This window comes from Sorex araneus, chromosome 1 (genome assembly GCF_027595985.1).
Source record: "Sorex araneus isolate mSorAra2 chromosome 1, mSorAra2.pri, whole genome shotgun sequence".
Taxonomy (NCBI): Eukaryota; Metazoa; Chordata; class Mammalia; order Eulipotyphla; family Soricidae; genus Sorex; species Sorex araneus.
Genome location: NC_073302.1, coordinates 268,026,949 through 268,040,004, shown reverse-complemented (window position 1 = coordinate 268,040,004; position 13,056 = coordinate 268,026,949). Strand labels below are relative to the sequence as shown.

Here is a 13,056-nt window from a genome sequence, read left to right as displayed (position 1 = left end):
GTTGAACCACTCTTGGTGATGCTCAGTGCTTACTCGTGCCTCTACACTCAGGATTCACTTTTGGCTGTGCATGGAGGGACCCTAAGGGATGCCGGGGATTGAACCAGGGGCGGCCACGTGCAAGGCAAATGCCCTACCTGCTGTACTATCACTCTGGGGCTAGAGTGACTTCTTAAATGACACTTCTTTTTTTTTCTTTTTTTAAATTTTTTATTGAGTCACCATGTGGAAAGTTACAAAGTTTTCAGGTTTAAATCTCAGTTATACAATGCTCGAATACCCATCCCTTCACCAGTGCTCATATTCCACCACCAAGAATCCCAGTATAGCTCCACCCCACCCCCTCACACCCCTAACCCCCCCACGCCCCTAGCCCCCCCACACTAAGCCCCCCCCCACCTGTTTAACTAATAAATTTCACTTTGATTGCATACAATATTTCAACAAAACTCACTATTATAGTTTGGAGAGTCTCTCCCCTAAAGTCAGACCTGCTGAAAAGGAAGCATTAGATAATTTGTTTTTCCATTGCTGAGGATGAAGAGGTATGAGGTCGAGTGACCACACTTAGTGGCCTCTCAGTTTTGGGTTTCTGTAATTTAGTATCTTAAATGACACTTCTTTAAGACTCCTTAAACGACACTTATGAAATGTGTGTTATGACATTCAGACTAGAATCAGGGTTGGGGCGAGAAAGATGGATTAGAGGGCCTGGGGACAGTGGCCTGGGGTCTTCTACTTTCTGGTGATGGTGGGATGCAGTAACCTTGTACACAATATTATCAATGCTGGTACAATTGTTACTATGTTATATAAACTGTACCACAGATGATAAAACAAAAAATAAAGTTGGAATGTATGTATATATAGAAAATACTAAACAAAATATTAAGCTACACGCTTTGTTGTTAGTATTGTTTTATTTTGTTTTCAGCTGACCGTGCCCAGTGGACTTAATTTAAACTACTGTTTGAGGGGTTGTGTCTGGTGCTTGGGGGACCATGTGGTGTCAGGGATAAGGCCTGGGCTGCCTGCATGCAATCCCGAGCCCAGCCCTGTGCCACCTTCCAGCCTGAGCCATGTACTTTATTATTTTTTTTTTCTTTTGTGTCACACCCAGCGATGCACTGGGGTTACTCCTGGCTCACGCACTCAGGAATTGCTCCTGGCGGTGCTCCGGGGACCATATGGGATGCTGAGAATTGAACCCGGGTCGGCCGTGTGCAAGGCAAACGCCCTACCCGCTGTGCTATTGCTCCAGCCCTTGAGCCATGTACTTTCAAAGGCACTGAAGAATTAGGAATGCTACAAAAGGCATATCATAGAGTATATGACATTTATTCTGTAACAAAATAGATAAAAACAAATATAAAGCATACAACTGCTTGCAATTTATCACATTTTGGTTATGACATGAACGTCTTACACATTTCATAGCTAAAATATACTTTAAGTTAAATATTTAAAAAAAACACCAGAAACATGATTAAGATACAGTTGTGTTCATCGGGAAAAGGACGTCAGGAGTAAACGATGACAGAGAAAACCTATCCCAAACACTAGGTCTTCATCTTTTGTTTCTTAGACCATTCGGGTGCTTCTTTCTTGGTCTGTTAAAGACAAGAAAAAGAGAGAGAAAAATCAAAGAAGGCCCTTCGGAGGTGGGCGAGAGGCAACGCGGAGAACTGAGTGTCTACATTCATGCTCCTGTGAAATTACAGAAGAGAAATGCGCTCCTTCACCCAGGAGGACACTCCAGGTGAAGGCTTCGTCTCCTGACAGGAATTGTCTTCCACCTGTAATGCTTGTAGGCAAAAATGCACAATTGTGTTTTTCTCGTGCACTTTTATTTAACATCCTCTAGAGAGGTGATTATTTTATGAATTGTCTCTATTTTCAGAATGAACGATAAACATACAAGGGTCTAGGCCCATTTTTAATTGTCTGGCCGGTTTGGGTAGGCTCACACCTGGGAGTGCTCCGGGACTACTCCTGGCTGAGTGCTCAGAGTGATTATTTCGAGGGGTGCTTGGGGGCACCCTGCAGTGCCAGGAATCAAACCCTAGGCTTCTGTGTACCAGGCAGCTGCTCCCGCCTACTATGGAACTATCTTCCCAGGTCTATAATACTTTCTTTTTCTTTCTGTTTTTGGACCACACCCTGAGCACTGCAGGAGTCACCCCTGACCACCACCGGTTGTGGCGCAAAAGAGCAAAGGGACTGGGGTAAGTTGGGGCCGGAGTGATAGTCCAGCAGGGAGGCCGTTTGCCTTGCACGCGGCTGACCTGGGTTCGATCTCCAGCATCCCGTATGGTCCCCCGAGCACCGCCAGGAGTGATTCCTGAGTGCAGAGCCAGGAATGACTGTTGGCCATCGGCAGCAGTGACCCCCCTGCCCCCCCACAATAAAAAAGAAATGGGAAAAGTTGAGTGGTCCGTCCTTTGCATGCTGGAGGTCTGGCCGCGATTTCTAGCACTGTGTGATATTTTGTTTGTCTGTTTAAATATCATTGCCAATATTTTCTAGGTTTTTTTCAGGGCTATAGCTGCTGATGCTTGGGGGCTTCTCCTGCCTCAGTGCTCATGGGTTGCCTCCAGTGCTGCTGGGGGCACATGTGGCAATGGGGAGGGAATCTGGGGCTCCCTCAGGCACGGCACTTGCTCCTGTGCTTTGAGGCCTCTCCCAGACTCCAGAAAAAAAAAATATTTTTGTGGAGAAGTAAAAATGGTCAAAATCTCAATGGTAAAAATGATAGTGCCTAAATGCCTTAAGAGATGCTCAGGGACCTTTCCCTATAATTCCTCTCTGTGTTGGTTGAACAGATAAGAACTTCTCGGATCAGTTAAACAACTGGCTCGAGGCTACCCAGTCAGCTGAGTTAACTAATTCTGCCCGAGCACAGTTCTTGATCGGACTGGTTTACTGAATTACCTTTCAGTTTCATTAGCACACTGATGAGCTCAGGCCTCTTGAAGAAAGTTCCCTTATTATGAAAGAAAGTCAATCTGTTGTAGGACTCAAAAAACCCAACCCAACCCAGGAACTACGGATAATCGAAAAACGAGGGTGATAAAAACCACTTAATTAATACTCCGTACTCGGAATTGACTTCATGTTAATCTCACTGCAGAACATGATCTGTGGTAAGGGAGAAAATCTTACTGTCACTTATGGACTGATTGCAGTCGGTACTTCAGAATCAGATGACCATGTATATACTCTTCCAACTAAGAATGCATTTCAGTTAGTTTATGTTAATGAATTCGACTTTAAGAAGAAACTCTTGGAGCAAAATATGCTATTTTAGAAAAAAGAGCAAGCAGGTGATGGTCTTTTGCATCCCTTTTATTTTTATGAAAATAAAATTTTTATTTTTATAAAAATATTCCCTTCAAAGTAGGCCCTGGTTGGCGTGGAGGGACAGTATGTTCTGGTGCACGCCTTGCATGCTGCTGACCCCATTTCCATCCCTGGCACTATGTGGTCCCCGGAGCATTGCTGGGTGCAGCCTTGGAGGCTGCCAAGCCCTGCCAGGATGCCTGGTGGTCACGTGCAGCCAGGGCTGAGCAGAGTCTCATCCCGGGGCCCCATCTCACACCGAACGGCCACTGGTTGGCTGATAATCACTGGGAGGGGCCCAGGCCTCCTGAGTACTGCTGGGGAGACCCCCCGCCAAAAACGGAGGTCTGGATCTGAGGTGGTAAGCATTAGATTAAAGCTAAAATTCCGGAGCAAGTAATATATTACGTCTATCATGTATCTATCTATTTGGTTCTGGGGTCCCAACTGGCATTTGCTTGGGGACTCCTGGCTCAGTGCTTGGGAGTTACTCTTAGCTATGGTTGACGGGGACCACGTGGGACTAGGGGCTAAGCACTTGCCTTGGCTCCAGCCAATGAGCTATTGCTCCTTAGCCCAAACCTTAAATAGGCAAACTGATAACATAAAGTATAACTATCAGTCTTACGAATAGTTCATAAATGGATCCAGAAAAGGGATGAATACAGATTTTTAAGGCTGATTCATAAAATTATTAAAGTTAGTTTCAAGTGACAGCGGGGGGCCAGACAGTTAGTTCAGTGGCTAGGGCAGTGACCTTGCATATAACTCCCCTGGGACCATCTAAGTTCTCCTGAGACCCGCACGAAGAGTGATCCCTGAGCACAGAGCCAGTGGGAGGTGCCGAGCGCTTCTGGGTATGACCCCCTTCCCTCCCCTCCACCACACACACACACACACACACACACACACACACACACACACACACACGCACACACACACACACACACACGGAAAACAAAATAAAAACCCCGTGGGACCAGGAGGTGGATAACTCAAAGAACTGGGGTACATGATTAGTCTGCAATGAGGCAGGACTGGTATCCAAGCACCAGCGGCCGTGCCCTCCCTTACTCCCCCCAACTCCAACAAACCACTAGGAACGAGAGGAAAGAAACTGAAGTAAAATACACTCAAAGTTCAGAACTGTGACTTACAAAGACTGTTGGCTTGGGTATAAATACATTGTCTGCATCTTCTTTAGGCGCATTCACAGGTGCCGTCTTCTGATCTTCCGTCACCTCTTTGGATTGGGTTTTAGTAAGATGTATGTTGTTCCCAGAACGCTTCGTACGCATGCTATTGAGGATCTGTTTCATGGCCGCCAATTCCTATCGATACATGAAATTGGAGAGAAGGGTCAAAACAACGTAGCAAGGGGTGGAACAGTTCGTTGATCTTTATTTTACAAACAGAAGCAGCAGGGCTGGGGAGATAGCACGGTGGCTGAGATGCTGGTCGTGCTGGCATCTGACTCCCGCTGGATGCCAAACCGAAAACAATAACTATTCCTGGGCAACAATGATGCCATTAACAATTTTTTTTTCTTTTTGGGTCACACCTGGCGATGCACAGGGGTTACTCCTGGCTTTGCACTCAGGAATTACTCCTGGCAGTGCTCAGGGGATCATATGGGATGCTGGGAATTGAACCCGGGTTGGCCGTGTGCAAGGCAAACTCGTACCCGCTGTGCTATCGCTCCAGCCCCAGGAACCCCTTCTTGATCCTGGATCTTGACCTTGACCTTTTCTATTCATCCAAGTGTTCAGCCTCAAGAGGTCTCCCCTTAAGGGTCTTCATAAAAATCAGTATCTTGGAAGATGGAAATGGTTCACTACTCCTCTTCTGCCTCTTAAATCATTCCACTGCCTTTTAAAGTCTTATATGAAGATCATAGGGGGAGATGTCTACCACTTCCCCTCTTTGTCCACTAATCAGCAGTTCAAATACTAAATTTAATGCAGTTTCACATAAAATTTCTGTAGTCAAGAATTTTGTAGTTAAGTGGATGGGCATGAAAAGTTTCATGCTGAGTGAAATGAGTCAGAAAGAGAGAGACAGACATAGAAAGACTGCACTCATCTATGGTATATAGAATATCAGAGTGGGAGACTAATACCCAAGAACTGTAGAAATAAGTACCAGGAGGTTGACCCCATGGCTTCGCGGCTGGCCTCACGTTCCGGGGAAAGGGCAACTCAGAGAAGCGATCACCAACTACATTGTAGTTGAAGGCCATGTGGGGGAAGGGAGTTGCGGGCTGAATGAGGGCTAGAGACTGAGCACAGAGGCCACTCAACACCTTTATTGCAAACCACAAGAGCTAATTAGAGAGAGAGAACAGAAGGGAATGCCCTGCCACAGTGGCAGGGTGGGGTGGGGGGGGAGATGGGATTGGGGAGGGTGGGAGGGACGCCGGGTTTACGGGTGGTGGAGAATGGGCACTGGTGAAGGGATGGGTTCCCGAACTTTGTATGAGGGAAGTATAAACACAAAAGTGTATAAATCTGTAACTGTACCCTCACGGTGATTCTCTAATTAAAAATAAATAAATTATAAAAAAAAATTTCTGTAGCCACATTATTCCTTATTCCTTTGTACATGGAATCAGTTTTCAGGTTTTATCAGTTACTTTTTTTGTTTGTTTGTTTGTTTTTTGGGTCACACCTGGCAATGCACTGGGGTTACTCCTGGCTCTGTACTCAGGAATTACCCCTGGCAGTGCTCAGGGGACCATATGGGATGCTGGGAATCGAACCTGGGTCGATTGTGTGCAAGGCAAACACCCTACCCGCTGTGCTATCACTCCAGCCCCATTATCAGTTACTTCTTGAACTAGAATTGGTTGTGCTATCCTTGCTTGAAGGACTCAGATCAGTTTTTTTTTCGCTCATTCCCTCACCAGCCTATTTTATCTTTAACTACTTAGTGGATATTTATGACTACTTATTAAATCGAATCCTTCAGACGCAAATCTGGGAAGAAGGTAGGCGAAACTCCACTTGTTGAACAGTGAGTGGTAATCAGTGTTGAAGGTAATATTTTCCTACTATTTTCCTTGAGTTTTGTGCCAAGACACAAATGCTATGGCGATAGAGAGATGTTCTGCTCCCTTCTACGAAGCTGTTTATAGACATTAGCTCCGTGTCAGAGCAAGTTCTTACAGGCCTTTTTTACCCTGGCTGTCATTAGTTCTATTTAGAACCATCTAGCTTGAGTGGGTATTTTAAAACAGAACTGTTGAGTTTAAGCCCAGAGCGTTAATAAATCTTAGAGCCAAGTGAGGAGCTGGAGGAAATGGTGCCAGAATCCTTTTTTCTCCTTTTCGCAGCGCTGGTGGGAGCTGGCCAGGGCATAGGAGAACGTGTGTGTGTGCTGTGTCACACACTGTCCATCTGTTCACTATTACGTTAGTCTTCTAGGTGCGTGGTGCTTCCAAGAGCCTGTTATTCCATTTCTATGCTCCCCTACCATAAAGCAGATAACCACTCGTTTACTATTAAACATGTCTGGTATTAGGGCAGATTTCAGCTCCGGGGCTAATACCAAGACAAGTGGAATGGAAAATAGAAATGACAGTTTCCCAGCCTACGAGGAGAATAACGTGCTAACCGAAAGAACCTCTTTTTTGCTACTTGTCACTTTTTGTGTTCAGCATGAAGGTAAAAGAACCTGTAGGAATAATGACCTTGAACACAATTTTATTATTTTACAGGTCTTTGGGCTGGAGCAATGGCACAGCGGGTAGGGCGTTTGCCTTGCACGCGGCCGACCCAGGTTCGATTTCTCCATCCCTCTCGCAGAGCCCGGCACGCTACCGAGAGTATCCCGCCCACACGGCAGAGCCTGGCAAGCTACCCGTGGTGTATTGGATATGCCAAAAACAGTAACAACAAGTCTCACAATGGAGACGCTACTGGTGCCCGCTCGAGCAAATCGATGAACAACGGGATGACAGTGCTACAGTGCTACAGGTCATTAGGAGAGGGAGGCCTGGTCTATCATACTTGCTAGGGGAAATGCAGAGGTGTGCAGTGAAGATAGAGGAAGGAAGGAGGAGCTGAGGGTGTGCCGGGCTTCTTCGGCGCTGAAGCACTGTCAGGGAGTCCCTGGGGTCAGTTTTCCCTTGGCTTCCTTTGCTGCTGGCCTAGATGCAGTTAAGGAAACAGACTGTCCTCTACGCAGGCCTAAGGAGAGCAGGGGAATTCATATGTCTTTGCCTTATTGACACTAACATCCTGAATCCTGATTTGTTACCTCTGCTTCCCTGAGAGTGTTATTTGTTTTTTCTCTGAGAGTGTTATTAAGTATGATTTCTGAAATGCTAGGAAAGAACACTTTATTTTTTTATTTTTTTTTCAGTGATTTTCTCTTCCTTAAGCTTAAAGTAGTATTTTATTTTATTTTTTTTACACTTTATTTATTTTTAATTAGTGAGTCACCGTGAGGGTACAGTTACAGATTTATACATTTTTGTGCTCATGTTTCCCCCATACAGATTTCGAGAGCCCATCCCTTCATCAGTGCCCATTCTCTACCACCAGCATCCCTCCCACCCTCCCCAGTCCCATCTCCCTCCACCCCACACTGCCACTATGGCAGGGTAATCCCTTTTGTTCTCTCTCTCTCTCTGATTAGGTGTTGTGGTTTGCAATAAAGGTGTTGAGTGGCCATTGTGTTCAGTCTCTAGCCTACAATCGGACGCATCACCCTTCCCCCCACATGACCTCCGACCACGACCACATTTTACTTGGTGTTCCATTCTCTGAGTTGCCCAGAATGAGAGACCAGCCTCCAAGCCATGGAGTCAACCCCCTGGTACTTATTTCTACTATTCTTGGGTGTTAGTTTCCTAGTCTATTATTCTATATTCCACAGATGAGTGCAATCTTAGGAAAGAACACTTTAAATAAAATCATCAAAAAATATGCAAATTCAGGGCTGGAGCGATAGCACAGCAGGTAGGGCGTTTGCCTTGCACAAGGCCTACCTGGGTTCAAATCCCAGCATCCCATATGGTCCCCCCAAGCACCGCCAGGAGTAATTCCTGAGTGCAGAGCCAGGAGTAACCCCTGAGCATCGCCAGGTGTGACCCAAAAAGAAAAAAAAATGCAAATTCCCTATTAGGAAAACACCTACTGTAGACACTAAAATAACTTACGAAGCAGTTCTGTTCTTCTGTTTTATTATGTGTCATCATATAGATAATTCCTCTTATATCGATGATAAATGTCAGGAGAAAACGGCTTTGGTTCTGGGCCACACCCGGAGATGCTCAGGGGTTACTCCTGGCTCTTTGCTCAGGAATTACTCCTGGCAGTGATCAGGGTATCTTATGGGTATCATGGATCAAATTCAGGTCAGCTGTGTGCAAGGCAAGAGCCCTACCTACTGTATTATCTCTATATTCCCAGGAGAAACTCTTCTTTTTTTTTTTTTTTTTCTTTTTGGGTCACACTCGTGGTGGACAGGGGTTACTCCTGGCTCATGCACTCAGGAATTACTCCTGGTGGTGTTTGGGGGACCATATGGGATGCTGAGAATCGAACCCGGGTCGGCCGTGTGCAAAGCAAACATCAGGTAGTGACTACCACTATTTTTCATCAAGCACTGGGCACAGGATATATTTCGCTGCATAGCTAAGCACATGTAGTGAAAATATTTCAGCACTAGGTTATATGCCAAAGACAGCAGACAGTATGAGGCAGTAACAAACTTCTGGCCCTGGGTTACAAAACTGATCAACCAGCAGCAGGGGGAAAGGGGGAATGAAGATGGGACAAGAGGTGACAGAGGTGACAGCGGCGGTGGTTGGGGTGCAGTAGCTTTGTACATCAAAATGACAAACTTTTAGCACAATTGTATCATGTGATCTCTTTCTCTCCATACAGGTATATAGATGCACATACTGTACACACACAGACACACATATGTAAAATAAATCAAAGACAACTGTTTTTGACTCTATCAACTGTGCAAACTTTGGCAATTGACTCTGGCTGAATGAAATGTTTCCTAATTGATAAAATGCATGCTGTGTTAAAATTCTGGAATTGTGCCAGTCTGGGTTAAGTGTCTGGGCATGTTTATTTTGCATTTCCCCTACTATAAGCTTAAGCAATTTTCCTGTGCTTACGAATATCCCGGTTCTATTGCTATCCCTTGTCCATTTTGTTGTTGCACATTTTCTGACTCAGTTGAGGCTCTGTGTGTGTGTGTGTGTGTGAGAGGCATCAGCGCTTTGTAAAGCGAGGGGCAAATCTCTTATTGGACTATTTACGCTTTATGTTTTAGTCACATAGACGTTTTTTTCTGGGGTGGGGGATGGGGGTGGTGTTGGACCACACACCTGGCGGTGCTCAGGGCTTACTGCATCCAGAGATCACTCCTGGTGGTACTTGGTGGGGGGGGACCGTATGGGGTGCTAGGGATCAAACCTGGGCTGGCAGCATGAAAGCAAGTGTCTGACCCACTGAACTATTGCTCTGGCTCTGATGTACGCTTTAAAAAAAAAAGAATTACTGCTTTACATTCAAAGGTACTTCTGAAAACTGACAAATTACTGTTTTTTTTTTTTTTTAAAGAATCCAACTGGACTTTATTCGACACAGAGTACAATAGGGCAGCAGGACAAGCAACCCCGAGACACAAAGCGGAGAAGACACCGTTCCATTCTAATTTATAATGAACAGGGGGGCAAGTCATTAGATGCATAACAAAACAGTTAAGCTTGGTGGAAGAGTCCTCTTATTCTAGTGCCCATGATTTTGGAATTCTTACTCTCTGTTGTCCAATGGACACACCTGCCGTGTTCTGAGTCAGCAAGAGATTCGGTGGAAGGGAAATGCATGATTACAGATGCCCCACGCCACTGTGCACTCTTCAGAAGTCGCGGCCGCCTGGTGGGCTTGACACTCTATGCAAAGATCCGTAATGTGGTTCCTGCAGATGGCACAGTTATCGACCACAATATCCCAGGCCCAGAGGGCTACTGCGTTCCACTCAGAACAGGCGTTCCCAAGCAGGTTCCTTTGATCTCGGATGGGGAAGCGCCTCTTGGCTCCCGAACCGTGAGCTGACCCACACAATAAGGCACTGCATGCAAGGAGTCAACGTTCCTTTTTGGCGCTTCCACTTTTCCCCCCTGTCATTCATATCTGGGGCTCCATCCTCCCTCAAAGGCCCCGGGGTCTGGGCTCTCGTTTTCCTCTAAGTTCCACCATGCTCCCCACCCCTACCCCCACCCTGGGAAAGGGGGGGGTCTGGCTGACAGCCCCCGGCCTGAGGTGGCTGTGAGGCAAGCCGGGGGTGGGGGGGGCCTCGCAGAGGAGCCAAGAGCTACACACTTGGAAGCACTAACTCGGTCCCGGCGAGAGAAGAGGCTACTGCAGGGCTGGGTGAGGCGAGGGGCGGGCTGGGGCCCCTTGAGTCGGAGGAACCCCAAGCTCCGGGAAGGGGCGGGACAAGGAGATCACCAACCCGGCTCCTGGGGGGGGGGGCTCCAATGCGGTAGGACCCGAGGCTCCCGGCTTTGGCCGAACTCCCCCCGCCTCCCCTCACCGCACCTCTCCCACTCCCCCTTCCACCCGCCCTACCCTCTCCTTCCCCACCCCCCCCACCCCCCCGCTTACAAATTACTTTTACGTTGTTCAAAAATGTCATGATGAGCATTCAAGAAGAAGACATGTAAAGCTGCCAGAGGAGTTAAGAACAAAACGGAGCAGAGAGTCACCCTCAATGATGTTCCTTTATACGGCAGAAGGGCCGTGTTTCTATTTTGCACCTTTTAAACACAAAATCCACTCGTCTAATCAAGGTGAGGGCGAGAAACCATTCTTTAACCAGTCTCCCGCAATGAAACCCAAGGGTCTGTTGAACCTGCCTGTACTTCCTCTCCTGGGGCACACTGATGGCCCTCATACCGCCACTCCCTTTTTTCCCATCTAGTGGCATCCAAGGGAGCAAACCCCATTCATGCCATCAGCTGTTTCTTCATTGTATCTGTTGCCGTCGAGGTCTTCCTTAGTAAGGCAGTAACCTGCCCTTCTTTGCTCTTTCTCTTTCTTTTCCTCATCTCTTCTTTCTTTCAGCTGGGACGGGGAAAGCGACGGAGATCTATGTCATCTTGGGGCTCTGGAGCATCTTCTGCGTGGGGATACGGAGTGGTTGCTCTTCTGGTCTCTCTCCTTGGACCTTAAGTCTTCATTCTCTCCCGGGGCTGGGACTGCTCCCTCTGCAGGTCCCCAGAGTGCTCCCTGTTCCGAGACATTTCTGATTCGAGAAGAGCAGAACATGTTCATCTTTGATTTGTTTCTTTCCTTGCTCTGTTTCTTTATAACCCGCAAGTGAAATCATCTGTTTTTTCTTTTTTAAAAAAAATTTCTCCTTTCCGGGAGCTGGAGCAAGAGTACAGCAGGTAGGGCGTTTGTTTGCCTTGCAACTGGCCAACCCGGGTTCGATTCCCAGCATCCCATATGCTCCCCTGAGCACCGCCAGGAGTAATTCCTGAGTGCAGAGCCAGGAGTAATCGCTGTGCATCGCCGGGTGTGACCCAAAAAGCCTAAAAAAAATTTCTCCTTTGGACTTCCTTTGCTTAGCATGATCCCATACAGTTCTATCCATGTAGCAGTTAAAGAAAAAAAAAATCACCTTTTCTGGTTTATTTTTGGGCTACATCCAGTGATGTCTGGGAGGGGTGGGGGTCCATATGTGGTACCCAGGATGGAGCCTGGGACAGCTGCTGCAAGGCAAGCATCCTCCCTGCTGCACTATCTCTGGCCCTGAGATTTCATCTTTTCATACAGTCAAGTAGGATTCCTTTGTACGTACCAGTTTTTGTTTGGTTTGGGGCCATACCTGGGGGTGCTTGAGCACTAGTCCCACCCAGTGGGGCTCAGGGGCACATGCAGTGCCAGGGACTGAATCCTGACCTTCCGTGTGTGAGGCATCCACCCGGCCTTTGGAGCTATCTCCTCGGTTCAAATATACCATGTATTTTTAGTCACTATCTGTGTTGGGCACTTGGGTTATTTACAGATCTGGGCTGTAATAAACATAGGTCTGCATAAATTTTCAGATCAGTGTTTCTGTGTGTTCCTTGGATAGACACCTAGAAAGTGAACTACTCGATGGTGTGGTAATTTTATGTTTAATTTCTTGAGAAATCTGTGTGTATACACACTCTTTCTGTACATGTCTTCCCTCATAAAGGCTGGGTCAATTCACATTCTCATTAACCATGAATGTGGGTCCTTCTTCTCCATCATCTCCCCATTACTTGTTATTTTTGACATCTTTTTGGATATTCCAGGCCTTATCTGGCAATGCTCAGGACCACTATGGGCTCTGTATCATTGAGTGGTGTGGGTGCAGGTTGCTTCTGGGGGTGCTCAAGGGACCATGTGACATGGGCGAATTACCCAAGATCAGGCCCACGCACGGCAAGTCCCTCACCCCCGTACTATTTCTCCAGCCCCATTTCTGGCTTTTGGATATAGGTCATTTTCACAGAAATGAGATACTTTCACATTGTTGTCTTGATTTGTATTTGTATCTGATAGTAAGTGATAACACACATTTTTTTCTATTCTGGTTGGCCATCTATATGTCTTTTGTGAAGTGTCCACTTTCCCACATTCGCCGGATAATAGTTGCTTGATATATTACTGACATTTGCTGGTTCTTTCTGTATCTTGGACATTTAGTCCCCTGTCGGCT

General features: G+C 46.6%; 1 protein-coding gene across 1 annotated transcript in view; it reads right to left on the bottom strand.

Moving 5' to 3' along the window:
• Positions 1-416: 416 nt before the first annotated feature.
• Positions 417-13,056, bottom strand: part of PIBF1 (progesterone immunomodulatory binding factor 1) — a 187,499-nt gene continuing 174,859 nt past the window's right edge. Inside the window, exons 17-18 of the mRNA XM_004604006.2 lie at positions 4,497-4,670; positions 417-1,610 (exon numbers count right to left, since the gene is read on the bottom strand). Of these exons, the coding sequence (XP_004604063.1) occupies positions 1,560-1,610; positions 4,497-4,670 (225 nt within the window). The 3' untranslated portion in view covers positions 417-1,559. The remainder of the gene's footprint in view (positions 1,611-4,496; positions 4,671-13,056) is intronic.